At 39.1% G+C, this 22,678-nt stretch overlaps 1 protein-coding gene across 1 annotated transcript; it reads right to left on the bottom strand.

The window, feature by feature from the left end:
* Nucleotides 1–1,169: 1,169 nt before the first annotated feature.
* LOC140954068 (leucine-rich repeat-containing protein 40-like) lies at nucleotides 1,170–22,252 on the bottom strand. The gene is made up of 17 exons (XM_073403470.1): nucleotides 21,813–22,252; nucleotides 21,252–21,325; nucleotides 18,233–18,362; nucleotides 16,813–16,936; nucleotides 15,245–15,295; nucleotides 14,508–14,599; nucleotides 13,514–13,617; nucleotides 12,576–12,644; nucleotides 10,809–10,899; nucleotides 9,334–9,379; nucleotides 8,097–8,220; nucleotides 7,040–7,147; nucleotides 6,505–6,615; nucleotides 5,349–5,426; nucleotides 3,186–3,255; nucleotides 2,457–2,572; nucleotides 1,170–1,675 (listed from the first exon to the last, which is right to left on the bottom strand). Exons 1-17 carry the CDS (start codon nucleotides 22,131–22,133, stop codon nucleotides 1,570–1,572), a joined length of 1,815 nt encoding a protein of 604 aa, XP_073259571.1. The 5' UTR covers nucleotides 22,134–22,252; the 3' UTR covers nucleotides 1,170–1,569.
* Between the last annotated feature and the right edge of the window lie 426 nt (nucleotides 22,253–22,678).

Here is a 22,678-nt window from a genome sequence, read left to right as displayed (position 1 = left end):
TTCTGGCTGCTATACATTCCCTTAGTCACTAGCTAGAGAATTTGGAGTTACATGAAGATAAAAGATTCTGGCTGATGCACCTGCCCATTGTAGTCACATGTCCGCTGAACAATGTATGTAGAGAAGTTACATAACAACCCCCGGCACTTCAGAGAGATTCAGTGTGACGTCGATTTAAGGAAGTGCCAAGGGACTGGGGAAAAATGTTCGTTATATTGAGGGTTCGTTATATCAACCCAGCATTTCCGGATCTGAAAAATTATTGTAATAACCTTTCAGTACCGAACTATACATAGCTACGGCACTAGAAACTCAAGAACAGGCAAACAAAAACTACTGTACACATAAATGTTATCCTTGTTGGTCTGTTTGGCATTCATCTTTTATCACATGCCGACATTTTCCCGTTATATCGAGGTATATTTTACTTTTCCGCTTAAGTGGATTGTGTTCGATATAACTTTTAATTTTGGCTAGGCTGAGGAATCGTTCGTTATACCGAGGACTTCGTTACATAGAGGTTCGTTAAATTGAGGTTCCAATGTAAAAAGTTATTAAAGAGCACATTGATACATCTTCCCCAGCCGCGAAAGAACGCCGCCAAACGATTGAGACGTGTATGACAATACAATTGTCACGCAATTTGCGACGTCAATTTCCACCTAGTCTCACGGGCGAACATTGTACCTACCGGGACATTGTAGTACTTACGTTAATCTCTATTCCCTCTAGCTTCTTAAATTTCTTGAAGAACGGTTTTTTATGAGGACTACTTGTAGGTTATGACGGTTCCAAGGGCACTGCTCTCAACGAGATAGGACTGTGCACGAACTTATGAACACGTGACCTAACTAAGAGGAGATGATTGGGAGTCTTTTTTTTTCAGTTCAGTTCGGATCTTGTGTATCTCTAAAAGAAACGTTTCTCAACTTTTGCATTTCGGAGCCCGTCTTGTACGGAAGGAAGGTTACTTCAACAGTTGGGATAAAAGCTCGGCGCCCAACGCTAATATGAATACAGGGAAGGCTGATCCTGAAATATGGATTAGTAGCAAGTGTTCACTTCTGTTTCTTCAGGTTAGAGAGGAAAAAAAGTAAACATGGCGATTGTCTGAGAGAGAAGCTTTCAATATTTGTTGTTTAACGAGACAACAAAACTGATAACAGAACGGCATCGGGGAATTACTTTACTCAAAAAGTGTAACTTTGCAGAAATCGTCACTTGTACCTTAGTTTTAAATATATTAATCGATACCGAGCTCTTTCGGCTTTGTATTCACAATCTGTTTTCCCATTGCTTCACTAGGTAACACATAAGATTTTCTTTTCTTCTCCCTTCTTTAAAACGACGTAAAACGGAAATTAAAACACAGTTGATTTCATGATTGAACAGTTTTTGTTGTCAATTCTATTTTGCTTGTTTTGCATGATTCGAAAATTCCAGACAGCATTCGCACTCATTTTTTGGCGATTTTCTATCTCGATGGCGCAGTACGATTCCGCACCAGAGCCACCTTTAACAAGAACACACCGGGTACTGAGGTGTCTTTAAAATTCACGTAAAACATGGTCACGTGGGTATACGATCTCTGAGATAAGCCAATAGTGCTTGAGTTCCTTTCGCAAGTATGGCTGCCCTTGGATTTCTGAATGGGTTACCTTCCAACTGCAACGACCTAACAAGGACAAAAGCAGTCGATTGGCAACTGTTCCTCTTGGGCAGGGAGGTAATTAGCAAGTGTAAGGACGGGGTGAGCAAATACTCCGTTGGACATTGAAGGCCAGTTATTTCAACGGAGTTTAGCCTGTGTTTAACAAACCGCGGTCTAAGCCATATTTATTTTGCCCAACACCTTTATCTAAGCACCATTTATCGAGAAAAATTTCAATAAAGCACAACAGCTTAGACTGGAAAAGCATTATTTTTGTTAAATTAACCTACTAAGAAAGAGATCTGAAAGTCCAAAGATTTCTTAAACCGCGGCCTAAGTTAAACTTCGTTTATATGAGTAACCGACCCTGAAATTTTAAAGCAATCTTTCTGTGATTTTAATATTAAATTGCGATATTAGGGTTTAAACGAGCTGGACACGCGTTTGGGTTCTTTTTCGACAACACAGTGCGGTATTCGCTTTTTTTGCCTTGCGGTATGGCGGTTTTAGCCCCTCCCCCGACCCCACCCATATTCCTCTATGTTTACATGGAACATAAGATTACGTTCGTGGAATCAACCAAACACATATAATAACGCGATGCACGTTTTCTTTCATAGCGTAATAAACAATCTGTGAACTTTTAGTTTTTGCCGAGGTGGGGACAACAGAACAGAGTGTCATGTATTTAGAAATTAAATTAGAGTTTCTGATTCCAGAGACTGCGATGTCAAGAGAAAGAAAAATGGAAGAAAGAGACCATAATGTTCGACCAAGCTGAAATGACTTTCCTCCACCGTCTCACCTTAGCTGCGTAACATTTCCTAGTTGAGGAGGAACTTGAGCGATGTCATTGTTTTGTAAATCAAGGGTAGAAAGCGATGACATCGGAAGCAAGCTTTCAACTTCAATCACTTGGATCTACAGTAGTAAAAGAAGCAAATTACGGTACATTTCTACAGCTTGAAGGGGGTAAGTAACGGTTGAAGCATTGTATTGTCCCGGGGGGGTATTCCCTATTATGGCCTATACGGGGAGGCTGCGCCCAAAAAGGGCACCTTTTTCAGGGTTAAGATATATAAAAGGGTAGGAAAAACTATCAGTCCGGTCTGCAAAATGACCTAATGTGGCTAAGAGACGCATTTTATGGCTGCGAAAAAATCAAAACTTCCTGGTTTAATAATTTATCCATAAAATAATTTAAAAGGCAGTGTATTTACAGCAATTAAAGACGACGCAGCGTTCTAAACTTGGAATGTGAAAGGGGTACCAAATATAAAGTATACGAAACTAAAGGAGAACTTAGGAGCCCGAAAGCATGACCTTCTTTAATTAACTCACATTCTTTCATACAGACTTCAACCAATCAGAAGTCGAGGACGGTTTCCAGCTGGCTTCTGATTGGATTAAATCTGTACGAAAGATTGTGAATAAACTAAAAGCGGTATGGGCTCCTTGCTTAAGAATGTACAAAATAAATTTAAAAAATACTATGTGTATTAACCTGCGTAAGAAGTGGAAAACATGTTCTCACCTGATTTCCACTCGCTAAGATGATCTCCAAAGATTTCAACGAGTATAAAACTGACGGTAAGTTTTTAAACCTAAAATACCGCGAACAAGAGAAAGAAGTACAGTGGAATCTCCATTAAGCGACCTCTCTTTTAATGTATCGGTCAAATCGAAGCTTCAACATGCCCCCCCGGGCATACCCTGGGCATTTGACACTTTTGCCGTCCCGGGGAGGAGGGAATTTGATTACCAGAGTCTTCCAGGGGGTGGGGAATTTGAACTGCACCCTCGATTTCCTGTGAAATCTTTGGCGTGGCGAGCTATCATTGGGGACGCGGTGTTAGAGGATTTTCGTGGAAAAGATTGTGCCTTTGTGACCAATTGGTTACGAGGAAAGGGCTTAAACAAGCTTTGTGCCGTATTTGAAGTATTTAAATTTTAAAATTTTTAATATTGGATTCAGGCTTTGAATGTATGAATGTATTTTATTGTTGTGGTTACGATGAAATACAATACCAATACCGGCGATTCTATACAACAACATAAAATAAAATAAAATAAAATAAAACGGTCAACTACTTTGACCTACTGCAAGTATGTTAATCTCAATGGGTGCGATCTTTTTTTATAGAATGCTTTGTATGTTGCCTGACAAAGAAAAGCTGAGCATTCAGTGACCTGGTAGCAGCGATTTCCGCCGCTTTGCACGAGACTTTTGTTCGTAGTAAATACGCTAACAGTGTTGCTCAGTTTTTGTTATATTTATAAAGATTTTGTTCGACAACTGAAGGCGTTTCCGCTGTCCTTCTGTCATTTTTGTGCCTGTGAAATGTCCCCGGGGTGGGGGCATTTGATCACCTGAATGAACCCTAGTGTGGGGCATTTGAACGGCATTTTGGCCCTGGTAGGGGGGAATTTGAACAATAATTTTCAAAAAAGTCAAATGCCCAGGGGGTTGCCCGAGGGGGGCATGTTGAAGCTTCGATTTGACCGATACATAAGCGGCCAGTAATCAAAGTCCCAAAATAACTATATAATAGAATAAGAAATTAAACTTATATTATTATTCATTCAAAATATTTCCCCGATGCTGATTGGCTAAAAGCACACGCATAATTCACCTTAACCAGCTACTGATGACAAAAATTGGAAGAATTTTGCGATTAATAAACCGATGACGTCAAAAGTGCAGCTTCCTTGCAGGTTAATGTACCGTTAACAAAGAAGACTTGGGAACGAGGTTGAGTTGTTTTGGTTGTGAAAACAAAAATGGCGGACATTTCCCCCTTTTTAAGAGTAAGAACTAGGCGAAATAACAGCTAAAAACATGGCAAGAACAACAAGAAGACAACTCGAAGGAAGACATCTGCTATTTGGAGAATATTTGCAGAGCTGGACAAAGAAAATACAGTCCGAGATAGAAGTTGACGACCGATTGTGGACCAGTAATACTTCTCACGTCGCGCGCTTGTTTATGATAAACCTCTATTTATGATAAACCTCTATTGAGTGGCCAACCTCCATTAAGCGGCCACTTGCCGGTACCTCGAGGGTGGCCGCTTAATGGAGGTATAACTGTGGATTAGAAGGAAAGAGCTTTAGAGGACGAGTACGAGATTTAACTTAAGGTTTTTGCGCGTGTTCTCAAAGAAAAGACACCACGGAAAGCTTCATTTTACCTTTTTTTTTTTAACCAAAAAAAGTTAGTACGGTTATTTCCATACTAAAGGAAGTTAAGCCCTCTCCCGATCGCAAAATGATAAAAACTTCTCACATTTGATAACTTGTTCCCGCCACCACGACCTATTCTTGCTATATCACGTTGCAGAATGACGACGGCTATCACGTTTTCCCGCCAAAATGACGCTGGCTCACGCGCGTGCACGACTTGTAATTTAGAAAATCTCGTACTCGTTGTCGTCCTCGTCCTCGAATCTAAGGTCGAGTTCCATTGGGAGCTTCAAACAAATCAACCAAAACCGGTTTTGGTTGAAGGGGTTGGTCCCAATAGAACTCAACCTAAAGCTCTCTAATACCAACCAGTAGAACTGAACGCAGCCTCGTCATCAGGGCTTTTCCTTAGAAAATGAAAGGGTAAAGGGATGATGACGATGACAATGACGATGTCGAGCTGAACTATAGCGTACGTTGAGAAACTCCTTTAGAATTTTTAAAGAAAACTCACCTGTTGTTGGAGATATTTATTTCTCTCAGAGTTGTCAGCCTAGAAAAGCTGTCAGGTAAATCACTCAGCTGGTTGATGCTAATAATAATAGAAATTAAAGGGGTAATTTTGATTAAAATGAATGAAGGACAGTCTTTTGTCATAAGTAGGTGAAATATGATACACCGGGTGAGTATAATCTTGAATAGGACTGTTGTTGTTTGCAGTGACTGACGTTTCGACAGCCTGTGCCGTAGTCATCTTCAGAGTCGAACTAAGTTGTATTACGTCAATTGATGGTATTTTAAAAACTCTGGTTATTGACCTTATTAGTAAATCATGTTATTGGTCGTCTGTCAGTTAAGCCGTGATGGTTTAGGATGTCATTGGTGCGTTTCGTTTACTGCCATCAACTAACGTGATACAACTCACTTTGAGTCTAATGATGACTATCGCACAGTCACTGTCAACAAAAGTCCTATTCAGGGATTACGTTCACCCGAACGATCATGCTCCATCTATTTATGAAATGACTGCTGGGTTCAAACCTTTCACAGTCTTTTGCTCAGTAATAACTTGCTGGTGCCAGTTGCTCGAAAAGGTGGATAGCGCAATCCACTGGATTAATCACTATACCCTGGATAGCGTAATTGGTTTCCCTAATACTTGTCCGATGGATAGCGATTTATCGGATAGATAGCACTATCCATCTTTTGAACCAGCGGGGCCTGGGCCCGGTTCCTCGAAGAATGGTCAACTTTAACCCACGATTAAGCCAAATTTTAAGCAACGTTTTCTTGTCTAAGAACATGCAACTCGAGTTTACAAAATACTGTTGTGCCTTTTACTCCGAGATACAGTAGAGATAACGCAAAATGTTACTCTACGCAATACACAGGAGACTAAAATACAAAAACGGAATAAAATTTTACTCCTAGATTAACGCTAATCGGCCTTTCAGGCCCCTTAGGGTTGTCCCAAAGAGAACAGCTGTTGTAGACAAAGAGTGACGTTCAATCAATTAACGTAATTGAGAATTCAGCTAAATTTAATCATTTTAACCAGGGTATCGCAACAAGAGTTAAAGATAATAAAATATAACAGTCGAACCTCCATGTGCGACTTCCTCCCGCAAGGTTCGACTGTGATTATCGGCAATTTTAAATTATGAAAATACCTCAGATTTAAAGAGGAGAGTTTTGATAAACAGCCAAACTCTGAAGGCAAACTACTGATCTTGTTTAAAGACACGTTGAGATCTGTGAGAGATTTTCCCAGAGAAAGCAACCTGGTGAGAAGAGGCAGAAAAAGGCCAATAAATATGTAACTTTTTTCGGCAAAAATGTATTAACGCAAAGTTTAGTTTACAGTAGAAGGGCACTATGGCTTTCGAGTTAGTTCACAAGCACTCGCCTCAAATAATAAGAAACAAATAATTCAAATATAACTATAATAAAAATAACTCAGTAGCAGCGAGGCACGAATACAGCGAGTGGTTTGAAAGGGGACTAAAGCTGGATTTCAAGTAAGGCGCGCTAACCACTCGGCCACGCCACTTTAAGTATTTTTTTCTTATCATGTGTGAGTGCTGTCTATAAATTACAATTGACAGTAACACTGATCCAAACTTACAAGAAGGCTGTGCTAATTTGTTATTTTATTTCCAGCAATGGAAACACTGAACCATTTTTTCATAAACAAAGATACCCTACCTGGATGGAACTTCACTCAGAGCGTTTTTGCTGAGGTTGACAGTGGACACGTCTCCGGAGATGGCTGCATCCCAAACATCATCTGGTATGCAGGTGGACTTTTTGTTACTACAGCAAAATATAGAGAAGCATCACAAATAAGAACGATGAAAGTTCAGGACAGCGTACGATACAGAAAGAGTCTGAAAAACAGTCCTCAATGAAAGCTGAACTCATAACAAGTCAAGAGCTCCTGCGTGTTTCGTGTGTTAATAAATGTACATAATTTTCTAACTTTGAATCCGGAACGAAATCCCATGGTCTGGTGTTACTATTCAAATGAAGCGTATTTTGCAGAACTTTTGCTTAGCACTCTTTTTTTATCAGGATTTTGAAAACATTTTGGGGAAATATTGTCTTTGGTTGCTATTAAAAGTGAAAAGAACTAATGAAATGTCCCCGTTTATTACATAGACAAGAGTGTTTTAGTGGAAAATGGACCACTCGTAAAGTTCAGACGAAACTACATCCGGGAATTGAGTAACGTATTTCCAATATCTTCACTAGTGATCATATCGATGACGTCATTTCTCGCTCAAACTGCTGTTTGTGCACAGTTTGCCAAATGCCAAGATAAAAGTGGCGAGTGATAGATTCGTGCAGTTATCTGAAGCTGACATAAAAACTTTCTCTGAGGGGCACGAAAATGTTAATACGAAGAAGACAACTTTGTATGACTCAAACATTATTCAAGAAGTTTCTTACAAGTGAGGACAAAAGGAGAGAACTTCAAGAAATTCCTGCCGCCGAACTACAGCAGTTCGCGATAAACTTTGTCCAGTCTTTTTTTTCTATGTAATTTTTTTTAAAAGAAAATAACCAGGTGGCTTGAAGAAATAAATTTTATTTCCTCGCGGTGAAAAACAATGTTTTAAAAACGAGCGAAACCGCTCGAAAATAAGCTTAATATCTTCGCGCCGCCGTATAATATCCTCTATACATCGCGGCGATTTGCGACGGTGGTTGTTGCCATGACAAAGAATGGTTGGAATGGAGACCAGGCTAAAAATTTACCAACCTGTAGTTAAGTGTCTTTGTGCTTGTGATCGTGTGAACGTCCAATCCACTGGAAGCAGTTGGTAAAGGTGAACTGACAGGTAATGAAGTGACCGGGGCATCCGTCGCATCCGGCTTTTCTTCCTCTATAAATATAATGAAGACAAGTGTTGACGTCACAAAAACTTGAACACAGTTACCCTTGTTACGATTGTCACCCTTTGTTACCCTTGTTACCCTTTGTTACCGTTGTTACCCTTGTTACTCTTGTTACCCTTTGTTACCCTTTGTTACCCTTCTTACCCTTTCTCAACGTTGTTACCCTTTAATACCCTTCTTACCCTTTCTTACTCTTTGTTACACTTGGATACCCTTGTTACCTTTGTTACCCTTGTTACTCGTTGTTACCCTTGTTACCCTTTGCTACTCTTGTTACCCTTTGTTACTCTTGTTACCCTTGTTACACTTTAATACCTTGGATACCCTTGTTACCTTTTGTTACCCTTGTTTCACTTGTAAAAAAGGGTAACAAGGGTAACAAACGGTAACAAGGGTAACAAGGGTACCAAACGGTAACAGAGAGTAACAAGGGTAACAAGAGGTAACAAGGGTAACAAGGGGTAACAAGGGTAATGAGGGGTACCAGGAGGTAAAAGGGTAACAAGGGTAACAAGGGTAACAACGGGTAACAAGGGGTAACAAGGGTAAAAAAGGGTAACAAAAAGTAACAAGGTAACAAGGATAACAAGGGGTTACAAGGGTAACAAGGGGTAACAAGGGTAACAAGGGGTAACAAGATAACAAGGGTAGCAAAAGGTAACAAAGGGTAACAAGGGGTAACAAGGGTAACAAGGGTAACAAAGTAACATGGGTAACAAGGGGTAACAAGGGTAACAAGGGGTAACAAGGGTTACAAGGTAACAAGGGTAACAAGGGGTAACAAAGGGTAACAAGGGTAACAAGGGGTAACAAGGGTAACAAGGGTAACAAGGGGTAACAAGGGTAACAAGGGGTAACAAGGGGTAACAAGGGTTACAAGGTAACAAGGGGTAAATAGGGGTAACAAGGGTAACGAGGGTAACAACGGGTAACAAGGGTAATAAGGGGTAACAAGGGTAATAAGGGGTGACAAGGGTAATAAGGGGTGACAAGGGTAACTCTACTGTCCTATGATGAAATTTCGATAATCTTAAATTCTATGTTGACATCGTTGCGCTTGCTTCTTGTCGTTCGTGAGTGAAGCAGGTCTAGAAACTAACCTGGTATTCGGCTCCTGAGGTGTTTTAAAATGGCCTGAGTCCCTCTCTATAGAGGATAAGAAAAAAATGAAAGAAAAAATTAAATACAGGCCGTTAGGTTTCTAGGCAGATTTAGCTACCAGACGGGAACGTCAGTTGACGACGGGAAAGCGCGAGGAAAGGACTAAAAGCGACTTCCAGTGCCCAATTTGCCGCTCTGCCATTGGTCAAGCCAGTTGTTTGATTTCCGCGCGCAGTCGTCAACTGATGTTCCACTTATGTTGCTAAATCAGCCTATTATTAAATACGAGGACGACTTCAAGAGCCAATTTTCTTCCCATTAGGGAGATTTAGAGAACTCCTTTACGGCAAACGGCAAACGTATAAGTTTGTACCACGGGAAAAAGTTTTCCCTTAACTCGTGCTTTACCGTCCATTACGTCTACCCCAAAATTAGAAGCTTCAGGTTGGATTTGTCTAGAGGAATAGTTTTGGATTGTTTTTAGCAGCCCTTTTACTATTTTGAAAAGTTCTTAACTTCAGTGAACTCTAACGTTTGCCGTTTGCCATAAACATCACTCTAAATCTCTCTGATACGAAGTAGTAAACTAGCGTTAACCAGTGCTATTTTGACGGGAAAACGTGATAGCCGTCCTCATTCTACTCCGGTTTTTAGCGACAATGTCGTAGTGGCAAAAATACATGTGATCGAATGTCACAAGTTTTAAAACTATGCCGGCGATCAGGGGAGGGCTTAATCCTTCTTTAATAGAGATATAGGTGCTAGGCTTTTCGAGGTGCATTTAAAAAATTAAAGTCATATCTCCTCCTCGAATCTCGAGGTCTCTAATAACAGACATAAGAAAAGTAAAAAATAAAAGGGATAGAAATGGAAAGAGTAAAGTAGCTACAATCCCGGACAAAACTACTTGAGAAAGTTTTCCCCATCATGTCCACTTTCCTACGCAACAAAACTATTTCCAAAACGATGCCTTTGCGGGAAGAAAACCCCTTCTCCCGATTCAATGTTGCTTCCCACAAACGCCCAGGATCAGGCTTTCTTTTGAATACACAACAACTTTGCTTTCAGGGGAAGGGGGAGAGGGAAGAACCGGTACATACGATTTTTAGAAAAATGCTGTCCAAGTATACAATTTTCTCAACAGTTTTGTCCAAGATTGTAGAACAATAATGACTAGAGGAAAAGACAGATTCATGTTCAGCAATAACTGGATACAGAGTTGGCTAAAAACAGGTACGTTAGAAAGCGGTTTCACTTCAATTCAAAAAGTTAATAGTTGTTTGTTTTAGTCCGATCGCGCACACGAGTTCATGTTCGTCCGAAAACGCAAAACATAACCTCGTTTTCACCTTTTATTCATACATATCGGATGGATCGGTCAACAAGAACAAAGTTTCTGCAGACGTCTCCTAAAAGGGATATCACTGAGTGTTCTTTTTTTGAGGAAAGGTTTTATGCCTTAAGTGAACATTACCATGACAACATCTCTCCGCAAGCTTCTTAAGGGATTTCCATCCAGTACTAAAGATTTGATATGCTCCATGGTACCCATAGTGTAAGGAAGACTGAAAAAACAAAGCGACATACGGTCAACTCTCTCACCTCCCGTAAGCGACCACTTTGCTGTGCACCAAGAGTGGTCGCTTACGTGATACTTCACTGTAATTACCCCATTGCTAAAATGCAGGGCTGACTTTATAGCCTTGGCGGTAGTTTTATAAATATGTTTACTTTATTTTTAACAAGTATACAATATTGGGGTCACCTTTGCCAAGTTCAATGAACTATATTACTAAAACATTTTAGTAGAATACTATGGGGTAGATGAACCTAGTACAAAAACATGTTGACTGGACTGCTTATTAAGCAGCGTGCAAACGGACGCAACATTGTTGGATGTTACATGTTGCGTCCGTTTGCACACCCTGTTGCATGTTGTTGGATGTTGTTGCGTGTTGTTGCGCAAAGTTTGAAACCGGTCAATCTTTTCACCCAACAACTCCCAACATTTCTTTTGTTCCGTGATCGCCGAAGCGTAGCGCAACGATGTTGGATCCGTTTGCACAGCTCTTCCAACATTGTTGGGCCACGCACGCTCATTACGCATGGTTTACAAAGACTTATGGGTTGTATCTTTCCCACGATGCACTGCAGGTCCCAACATTGTTGGGAGTTGTTGCATCCGTTTGCACACCACTGCCAACACGCACGCAACAACTCCCAACATTATCGACGCAACAATGTTGGGAGTTGTTGCGTCCGTTTGCACACAGCCTTAGGGAGGTTAAGCAACGATGTTTTTGACCGACGCACGTCTACCGGAAGTGGGCTTTAAGAGTAAAGACACCTTGGCATCAAGGCGTATTAAAGCAGGGAAAAAGAACACTTCCGGTTGAGGTGCATCGCTCAAAAACGTTTGTGCTTAAGCTCTCTATTGCATAACAAGACCCGTGTTAACTAAAGTACGTAACAAGTGTTGTAACTGTGAATTGGATGGTCGTAAGCAACCCCTTTTGGGAAATGGGTTTGTCATAAGAGACGTGTGCAACATTGGATCTTGTTTGAAACTTTGTTGTCGCAAATTTCACCAGGTTAGATTCGAAGACGAGGATGACTACGAGTAAGAGATTTGACCGAACGTTTTTTCGCGTATTCTCAAAATATAGACTTCCCGGAAAGCTTCATTTTACCATTTTTCAGTAGAAAAGTTAGCACAGTTATCTTTAGTGAAGGAGGTTACACTCTCTCCCGCTCGCAAAATGATAAAACTTCTAACATTTGATATCTCGTTTTCGCCACAACGACATTCACGCTAAAACTCGTACTAGAATGACGACGGCTACCACCTTTTCCCGCCAAAATGACGCTGGTTCACGCGCGAGCACTACTTAGTATTGAGAAATCGCGTAGTCGTAGTCGTACTCATCTCAGAATCTAAAGCTCTCTTATGATGGAAAGATAAATGTTGTTTAAAAGTATTCGTTATGCTTGCCACATGGTCTCCCCCATCGCCCCATCTGCATCACAGAATGTAAACGCTAGTAGTTCTGAACGCCAAATTCTGTTATCGAACTGAACGTATTTCTCAGAGTAAGAAAAGGAACGGGGAGACGGTGCTTCATAAAGAAGTGGAAAGCAATTAAGATATTTTAACTTAGACTTTTTATAGGGTGTTAATACACACTCCATTACTTGCAAATTCTGTGCCCGAATCTGATTTCACTAAGTCAACCATACTCACCCAGATATATCATTGTTTGCCAAATCAAGCCTTTCAAGCTTTTTTAACACTGTTATCTCATCTGGAATGCTGAAAAATAAAGAAAAACTTATAATCAGATCTTTAAATTTTTTCTCAACACTGTTATCTCACCTGGAATGCTGAAAATTGAAGAAAAACGTATTGAATGGGAGTAGGAAATCACAGGGCGAAGCAAGAGCTTATCTCCCCTCACTGAATACACACTGATCCTTATATTGGCGTCAGCCTTTTTGAAAAGTTCCTTCTTCAAAATGTTTTCCGTCCATACTAAAACGCAATGCTAGTATTTTGATCAAATTTATTCTTTGAAGAACGTTTGGAAAAAGATCCTTTTAAGGCGGATAGTTTAGGGGATGAGTGTAGAATCAAGTTGCGTTTTTCAATCCCGCTCAGTGTGGACATTGGCCTTAGTTACAGAAGCTGTACATATATAAGAGGAAACTTTAGAGAGTTTTCTTTGGGAGGATCCGGATCAGGATCAGTGATCCGAGATCACTCGGATCATGATGTATCAACTGGTGGAACCGATGAATCCACTCGGGGCAAAGATTCATTGCTCCCTTTGATGCAACACTAGTGATCCGAGTTGTCCCCGGCGGATCCCTGATCCTGCAGGGGCCGTTTCCCAGAAATCCCAGTAAATACCAGACCTGGCAACTGTTTTGTTTACATTTAAGATCAAGGTTTCATTAGTTATACAGATAGCATGATAAAGCGATCAGTTGCCAAAAAAAAAGTGGACTGGCTTGTTAGCTAGGGCCCGCGCTATTATTCTTTATATCTTGATTTTAATACTCGGCGCCGGACCCGAAAAGTTACCTGTACTCTCAAGAAACGTGCCTTCTCCTATGGGTCATCCAAAAGGACAACACCCATAGATAAATACTGGTACATAATTTCTACTTAAATTTCCCTACCTGTTAATCTTGTTGTCTCTTATACCAAATATCGACAGAGACGTCATAGAAGCAAAACTTTCCCTATTCAGGCTTGTTATCTTGTTGTTGCCGAGATAAAGTTCCTGCCAATAAAAAATCATCACTTGTTTCATGCGTAGATTCTTTTATGGAGACAAGGAGTTTAGTTCTTGTCTCTGGATAAAACTCCCTTGTATGACATTTCAAATAAAAGATCTTCGGCAGAGTTTTGTATTTGAGTGGTATCATTTCTTTTTCATTAGTTTCCACATAGAAATAGCCTGCGTAAATAGCAACTGTTTTTTGGTGTGTTTTACATACGTTATCTCGTTTGTCCTCTGTTTAGCTTTCGCGCAGCCTTGTCTTTTACTTTACGAACCACAAACGAAAAACACACCAAAAAAATCGTCTCCTACGCATGCTAAAGAGAACGTTTTTTAAAACCTTGAATGACTGTATTCTTAGGTGTGGAAGCACAGTTCATACAGAATTTTTTTGGGAAAAAAAATCAAGGACTTTCCAAGGACTTATCAAGACTAAAATCATTTTTTCAAGGACTTCTTTTCCCCAATAACATGAAGTAGAGACTTTTAACATGCGTAGGTAGAGGGGGGTTTGCTTATTGCAATACCTTCCTTCATTAAGGCACAGTTCCTAGGGCACTTCAAATAACGGAAAATGAACTATGTCGGAAACACCGAAATCATAAGAAAACACTTTCATGATCACCAAGAAAATTTGTCTATTGCTGTGCTTTCAATCATTCCTTTGCGTAAAACATAACTAAGAAGATTATTTTCATTCAAGGAGATTTAAAAAACATTCAAGGACTTCTGTGGAAAATTCAAGGACGTTTCAAGGATATCCCACAATTTTTCAATTTTCAAGGACTTTTCAAGGACGTGATGTATTTTCAAGGACTTTTCAAGGCCTGTGCGAACCATGGGAAGGGTAGAGCTGTAAGGATTACACGCACCTTCAGGATTACACGCACCTTCAGTGATTGACAGGAAGACAGGAGAGGTACGCTGGTAAGGTGATTATGACGGCAATCCAACCTTTCAAGATTGCTCAACTTTCCAATGTCTGTCAAAAAGAAAACATGTTTTACTCTCCAGAAGGAGCAATTTTACGTGGAACTAACTATTATTGAGTACCATTTGGCACGAACTAATTGTTTGCATGACAAATCCTCATAAAAAGTAATTACATGTAAGTAGATTCCAGAATAGTTTTTGTAACAGTTGACATGAACCAGTCTGGCAAAATCTGTCAATATTCCAGGAAAAAATCAGTTTCCGCATTGAGAGTGATGTATTTAAACTAGTGAAGATAAACAGGTACATGAAGCTCTGCAAGTCTGTGCCTCCACCAAAAAAACATCTGTAAAATGTCTTGTCTTTCTGGAACTATATCATTCTTCACTTGCTACAGACTCATCTTGTACCCAAACCTCCTGTTGACGAAGCCTTTGGCCTTATCGAAAATTGAAAACAAAAAACTGTGGGAATAGAAGGGTCTATTTAATTTTCACGCATTTGTACTTCAAAACAATTAGATAGCATTCCAATAAGGGAAACTTGTTTCAGGACATGTAGTTTTGACAGTAAATGAAACTTTGATTTGGTCAAATAAGCCTAATCTCACTTTAACTTTAATAAGTTCTTTAGCTTAACCAATAAGATGATGCTGTGAAACATTGCTAAACTAATGTGGCTCTCTGCAACTTACCTTTAGGAAGTTCAGAAAGCTTGTTATTACTCAGATTCAAATCTCTTAATGCTGTAATTTTAAAAGAGGAACAGTATTCAGGGGCGTAGTTAGTCCGTGACCTGTAGGCCCAGGCCTACAAATTTTTTAGTTGATGACTCTACCACTTGTAATAAATTATGCATTGTTGGGGAGAGCTAAAAAGCTTAAGAGCTCAAAGTGTTGGTGAGGACAGTGCATACCAGCCATGAGTGCAATTTCCAGGATATGTGGAAATGAAAGTCAGCCAGGCCTTCAACTAATCAAAAAGCTTGCTATGCCCCTGGTACTTGTACATTAATACTGGAAAACAAGGCATGAGTGGGAAATTTGTATGGGCATTGGCAAGCCATTGTGAGGCCACACTAATTTATTACTAGCTAAGCCGGAGTTTGGGTCAAAGTTAACTGTACTGTTTTAAAACTCATCCAGTGAGTTGAACCTGCACTCAGTTGAGGTGTACAAATGACTCAATGACTACCTACACCTTGGTTCAAGTCAAATATGTAACTTTGATAAAAATTAATATGGGTGTATTATTTATTTAGCGAACGTAAAAATACTGATATAGGTTCCACTGTATTAAAACCATTATTACTAGTAATAACAAAAGGTTACGGGAGTCCAGGCAACAACGATGGAAAGTCAAAATGCTTGCCATCCCTGTGCTTTGCATAAGTTTTACATGACAGATAGTCAAAACACACGTGATAAGATTACGAGTGACAGAGGATCGAAACACACAATTCATGATCAAACTGCGTTCTGTGCATTCCATTCATTCTTAGTGGAAGTGCAAAAGGAATGCTGGCTACATACATGCAACGCATACGTAATAACAACCTAGGAGATTTGGATTATAAGCTCCTCTTGCCACCCGCAATTAATATTATTATTATTATTATTATTATTATTATTATTATTATTATTATTACTGTTATCATTGTTATTATTATTATTATTATTATTATTATTATTATTATTATTATTATTATTATTAGAGATTGTTCATTTAGTTCATCAATTACACAAACATTATTTACTGGAATTTTTGTTATTTGACAGAAAACATACATATTACCTTTTGCCATAAAATTATTGCAAACAGTTTGTATAATTCTCCACTACCGCTTTTTTTACCTAATAATAAAAACCTTTCCCTTCAGGCTAACTGACAATGCAACTTTTGTCTAATCTTTAAAGTTGCAGTTATTCAGTGATATTATATTGTTTATAGTATGTTCGGTAATAACAAAAATTGCTTTAGACTGTGAGCAGTCTCTCTTTTTCTTCAGATTTAGTGAGGGGAGTGCATGCACACGCCAGTGTTAAGAGGTCTCCGTTCTCATGCCTTCAGTCTTGCATGTGGTCATTTGCACGTCTTGTGAGTTTTGTTTGACAGACTAAGAAAAAAGACAGACTGCTCATAGTCTGTAATTGCTTACATATTATTTTTATTATTCCCAAAAGTCTCTTCAAATACCCATATACATTTATAGAAAACCATTGATCACAACATTGTACTTTATGATTTATGTCACTTTGCTCACCATGCAGATGACCTATCTCAGGAGGAAGGTACTCCAAGCTATTTTGAGACAAGTTCAAATGTCGAAGACTGTGACAGTTACCAAGGGATGGTCGGAGACTTCTCAGAGAATTGTGAGATAAATCCTAAAGTTCAGAAGTAATGTCAAAATAGCATCTCTGTATTCAATGTGATATTTTATACCCTAAAATACTAATACACACAGTACCATTCAAAAGTAAATTTACACTTGGTTCCCAATCCTTTCAAGAATCACGAATTGGGAATCAAGACTTGATTCCTGAATTGAGGCTTGGCTCCTCAAACTGGAACAGCCTTTGTTATAACTCTTTGAGTAATAAGACTTTCTACTCTTGATACTTGATTGCTGCGAGAATGTACAGCTTTTGCCAGTTCAAGTTTTGGAATTTAATCCTCTTACTTCTCATCACATGAGAAAGATTGACCTTTTTACTCTCTAAAACAACAAACTGTACTCAACTTATCAATCAAAATAATTTTTATTTAGTTGATATAAAATAAAAATTAATAATAAAATTAAATGAAAGTTATATATACTCTGCAATCCATGGCATCAAGATGATTACAATAAGTAATGTCAGAAAATGAAAATTTCAATTTGTAACATGATATTTTGGTGACCTAATTTTCCATTAGAATTTGCTCTGCATATCATGACAGGCTCAGTTTGACTGTTCAACTGAAATAATGGTCCAACCCAACAAACGCTCCGCACTCAGTCATATGGTAGGGAGAGAACCACAGAGGCACTAGTGGGCTGGAGACTGAACCAAGTTTTATCTTGTAGCCAATTATTAGGGTGAAATTTAAAATTGCAGCTGTGCATATTTAGCAAAAGTACTAGTCCATTTAGCATTTACCAGTACCAGTCCGTTAATTTCTGTGGCATAAATTAGGTGGAGCGTTAATTTCCACAACCTTATTTGCATTACATGTATTTTGGCCCCAAATTCTCTATACACTTTTGACATTCTTGTTAACCTAGAAAGAGGAGTATCTAATGAGGGTGTACATCTGCCAGTGCCAGTGTCACAATTATTGTGAAGAACCCTTGAATTAAGTAGCCAGATTTCTTCCCTTGCAGATTTCTTTGTACGTCTAGGGAAAGTACATTGAACTAAGTTTCCATTTTGGATTATACATTTGACTATTTTCCTTTTGTGTCAACAACTTTTGTTTCTTTTTGAACGTGGATTAATTTCCTTCTTTTTGAAATGTTACCCTCTCTTTCACGTTAATTTCCTTCATTCAAAAGTCTTTTTAAATTAACTTTGTGTTAATTTATGTCAAGTTAATTTCCAATACCTTAATTTCATGAAGCGTTAATTTCCTATAACAATGTAGTCATTAATTCAGTAAGAGAATACCAACTTTGATACTGAAGAAGAATAATAACCCACCATTTCTTCTAACTGAACCATCTTTCCGAGTTCAATTTCCAGGCTTGTAAGATTGTTATGATCCATTTTTAAGGATGACAGACTGTCAAGGCATCCCAGTGAACTTGGAAGAGACGATAGCTTATTATGGCTGAAAAAAGAGGCAAAAACCATAAAAAATATATAAATGTATATCTGTAGCTACTATTGCAGAACTATGAATTACCAAAGAATTAGGGTTGAGAGGGTGGAGAATGATGCAGATAAGGGAACTGAATTATGATTCCACACTCCTTGCCCTCCATTTCCTCTGTAGTTTTATTTTGGCACATTCCCCCCCCCCCCTTCCTTGGCCTGGTATTTTAACTCTCAAATGACTTTGCAATGGCTTTGATTTAGCCAAGCTTTTTGTGTTTCATACTTGATCTATAAGTTATTAATTTTATTATTCAACTTTACTCAGTAGAGTACAAATAATGCCGAAAACAAGTACAAATATCTCACTGCATTTGTACTCCAGAAGAGCGGTTTGACTGGTTTTAAAATACAAATGTCACACACGGCAGAAAAATTTTTGTCAGCATTATTATTCAAATGAGAAAAAAATCCCACAATTGCCACACTCTAGGATAAACCCTGCTGTTACTATCTATTTAAGTGTAGTTAAGGTGACTCGACCCAGTTTTTTTGGGGGGGTACCATCCTACTTTGAAGCTCTCTGGTATCCCCACCTTTACTTTTATCGTAAGTCTAACACATAGAATGGATAACATATAGATCAATCTACAATATAACATAAAAATTTGGGCGATCGGAGTAAATGTCACGTGGTTATAATGCCACGCCCCTTTGAGGTCTGAGTCAAAAATCTGCTGTTGCCGGCATTTTTTCGTGAAAATCTCTCGGCTACACATAGTGCGCATTAGTGCCTTGCGCTGAACAGAGTTTCACCAAAATCGCAAAGACCCAATTCGAGAAATTCAGCGGTTTCCAAATTTAGGTCATAATTTATGCGAAAATGATAAGCAAACTTTACACGGATTATATCTAATAAACTATGAGATTCATCTCTTTATTTTGGGCATCGTTATAACAGATGGGTCCTTGCAAGTCAGCACGCGTGCAATGACCACGCTTGGCTGACTTCCGAATGCTCACCGAGATATTCCCGTCGCGAGTTGGTTTAATTATTGGCTTGCATTTAACCTATGAAAAAATGATATTTTTTTAATAGTAAGTAGATTTAGTGTGTAGCACTTCTTGATTTTTTTGCAAAGGCACAAGAAGCACGAGAATTGATTAAAAATTGTGACTTAAACCTCTATGTATCACGCGATGGCCTGTCTCACTGTACCAAAATTATTATATCTCGGTGAGCATTCGGAAGTCAGCCAAGCGCGGTCATTGCACGCGTGCTGAACAAGAATGCTGTATAATGACAGACTAGAAACAATAGACAACTCCCAAAGCACAAACTCAGCCAAAACGCTAAAAATCTTCAATGTTTACTCAAGTTTGGGCTTAAAGAAGATAATGTCACAGTTTTTCAATGACCATGAAATTCAGAGTGCGGGTAGTTAGTTAATCAATTGTGGCCCTGAAAAAATTTGAAGGAAAAAAAACTACGAATTTTTAAGAAAATGCTTTTTTCGTGAGAAGGACTCTTAAACGCTGACAAACGTCAACAAATAGCGAAAACTATAATTTCTATATGTTTGCTTTGCTCGAAATCGCGCGCATTTACAAGGCCCTAAAGCGTTTTGCTGACTTGCAAGGACCCATCTGTTATAACGATGCCCAAAATAAAGAGATGAATCTCATAGTTTATTAGATATAATCCGTGTAAAGTTTGCTTATCATTTTCGCATAAATTATGACCTAAATTTGGAAACCGCTGAATTTCTCGAATTGGGTCTTTGCGATTTCGGTGAAACTCTGTTCAGCGCAAGGCACTAATGCGCACTATGTGTAGCCGAGAGATTTTCACGAAAAAAGGCCGAAAACGCCCAAATTTTTATGTTATATTGTAGATTGATCTATATGTTATCCATTCTATGTGTTAGACTTACGATAAAAGTAAAGGTGGGGATACCAGAGAGCTTCAAAGTAGGATGGTACCCCCCCAAAAAAACTGGGTCGAGTCACCTTAAGTAGGTTTGGAGAATGATTCAACTGCACACTTGCCAAGTTTTGAATAAGGCTTGACTCAAAATGTTGGCATTTGAAAATTATTTTCATTAGCAAGGAGTAAGAGTACTATGGTGAATCGTCAGGCGCATAGGAGGGGGGGTTTGAGGAGTTTGAACAAACCCCCTTTGCAGGTCATTGATGGAGGATAGTCCTGATAGTCCCGTAGTGAGTTGATAATCAAGTAGCCCATGTTGTGGCCCTAGTATATCCTGGTGACCTTGTATTATATGTAATCAAAATAATCCCACCATTGAAGATATTTCCTTAACAGGCGTTCCGGGTTTGACAAATGGAGTCTCGAAAGACGAAAGGTAGGGAATACAATTTTGGGGGATCTAGGTGATACTTGTTTAATACATATTGACGTTTCACGCTGCTTTCAGTACAAAGACAGCGGAGCCGGGGAACTGGGGGGCTTAAGCTTTTGCTCCAAGATACCTTGCAGCACACGTCGAGTTTTGTTTCGTGTACTTAGCCGGTATGTATCACTATGTATGAATGTTCCAAGTCAAACGGAAATATTGTTGTTAAGACTAAAAATACTTGTTATTTTACACTTGATCGAGTTTGAAATATTCACGAGAAGACTACTGAAAATAGCATTTCCAGGTTTCTAGATTTCAACATTTTCTGGGGGAGTAAGTTGCTCCAAGAAACCCCTAGAGGCTCGCACCTTTGGTGCTCACAGTATTTCCCGCTGTTAAGAAATATTTGTATCAGTACAAACACCCCTTCTCAAACCCCAGCTACGCGCCTGATCGTGGAGTACTGATTCATTAATAAGTGGGCTAATTAATTTTATTTACTGCTACAACATCAATGAAACTCTACATGGAAGTAGAACAAGTACCTCAAATTCAGTCTTTTAAGATTCACAAGCTGTCCAATCTCATTAGGTAACATGGTCAAACTGTTGTCATGGACCTAGTAAAGGAAAAGTTACACCGAGAAAATACAGTTCAAATCAAACAATAATTGTTTGACTTGAATAGCTTTTTCTATATAATTTACATTTAAGCAATAGAAAATGTTTTCAGTGTTTGCATAACCTGATATCAATACGAGAGGGGTTGGGAGAATTCAAGACAGTTACATGCAAACCTGAGGCGAAGTCGAGGGTTTGCATGTCGAGAATAGTCTTGTTTTTGTTTATTCATTTTCATAATGAAACTTGTTGTTTCGTTTGCATCGCTCCAATACACCACAGTCCTCATACTTCCTCTGCACTGGTATCTCTTGTATAATTTATCTCGAAATAGAGGAAGGGGGAGGGGTTACTGTACACAGGTTATTATTATGAGGGATCTAAACATGGTTCGACTTCCAACTTCTACGCTCGATTTTGTCAGACTTAAAATCTGTGTTGGTGCTTTATGCATGGAAAAGAGGGACACGTATTGTATCTACTTACATCCAAGACTGTCAGAGCAGGAAACTGTACAATCTCTGATGAAATCTCCGTCAACTTGTTTGAAGCCAGTATTAATTTGGTGACATCCACTATCTCCCACCATTTATCACCGTCAGCACAATCAAGTGAAACGTTCCTTGCTTCAAGCGGAACTTCCAAGTTGACTCTCCATACCTTGTCTGGTACTTTTGTAAGACCGCGGTTGGAAAGATTCAGCTGGCCTGACTTTCGAGCCTGGTTCAACAGGGCATCTGAAACACCGCCTTCTTTCTCTTGAGCAACACCTCGCCCAAATCCTGGATTTCGAGGTCTCCTTTGCATGGTTTATCTGTTTCGAGATCTATTAATTGTCCTTGAAATTCATTTGATAGGGTATATCTCTTGATATTTTTAACGAACAGGCATTTCAGGCGATGAAAACGAGCTCATTGCTATGAATCATAGATTTTACACGCCATTTTGGATGTAATGGCGGATGCAGAGCGGAGATTGGGGGCTAGTGATGTGATAAGCCAATCAGAAAACGTTTAATCACAGAGCGGGAACAGGGCGGGAAAGTCATTTTTTCTCGCGGCGAAATTTTATGCGCCAGGATATTGGCTACTGATGCGCTCATGAAGGTTCCAATCCTTGAGATCCGGCCGATGAATATTCTCACTTTAAAAAATTGAAGCTCAATTCCCAAAAGTGACTGCAGACTGAAAAGTTCAGGTTCCTTCCCCCCAGACCCCCCAGACCCACAACAATCCGGGCCCAGAATGTTTTTTTTTTCTTTAAGTACTGGTGTGCTTTATAGTATTTTTGTCACTCAAAAGTTTCCTTTTTCTTTTTGACGAACAAGACTGAATGAAATACGAATGATGTCG

This window comes from Porites lutea, chromosome 12, assembly GCF_958299795.1.
Source record: "Porites lutea chromosome 12, jaPorLute2.1, whole genome shotgun sequence".
In the NCBI taxonomy this organism is placed as follows: domain Eukaryota; kingdom Metazoa; phylum Cnidaria; class Anthozoa; order Scleractinia; family Poritidae; genus Porites; species Porites lutea.
The sequence above is the reverse complement of the archived record's forward strand: the minus strand, read 5'-3'. Positions and strand labels throughout refer to the sequence as shown.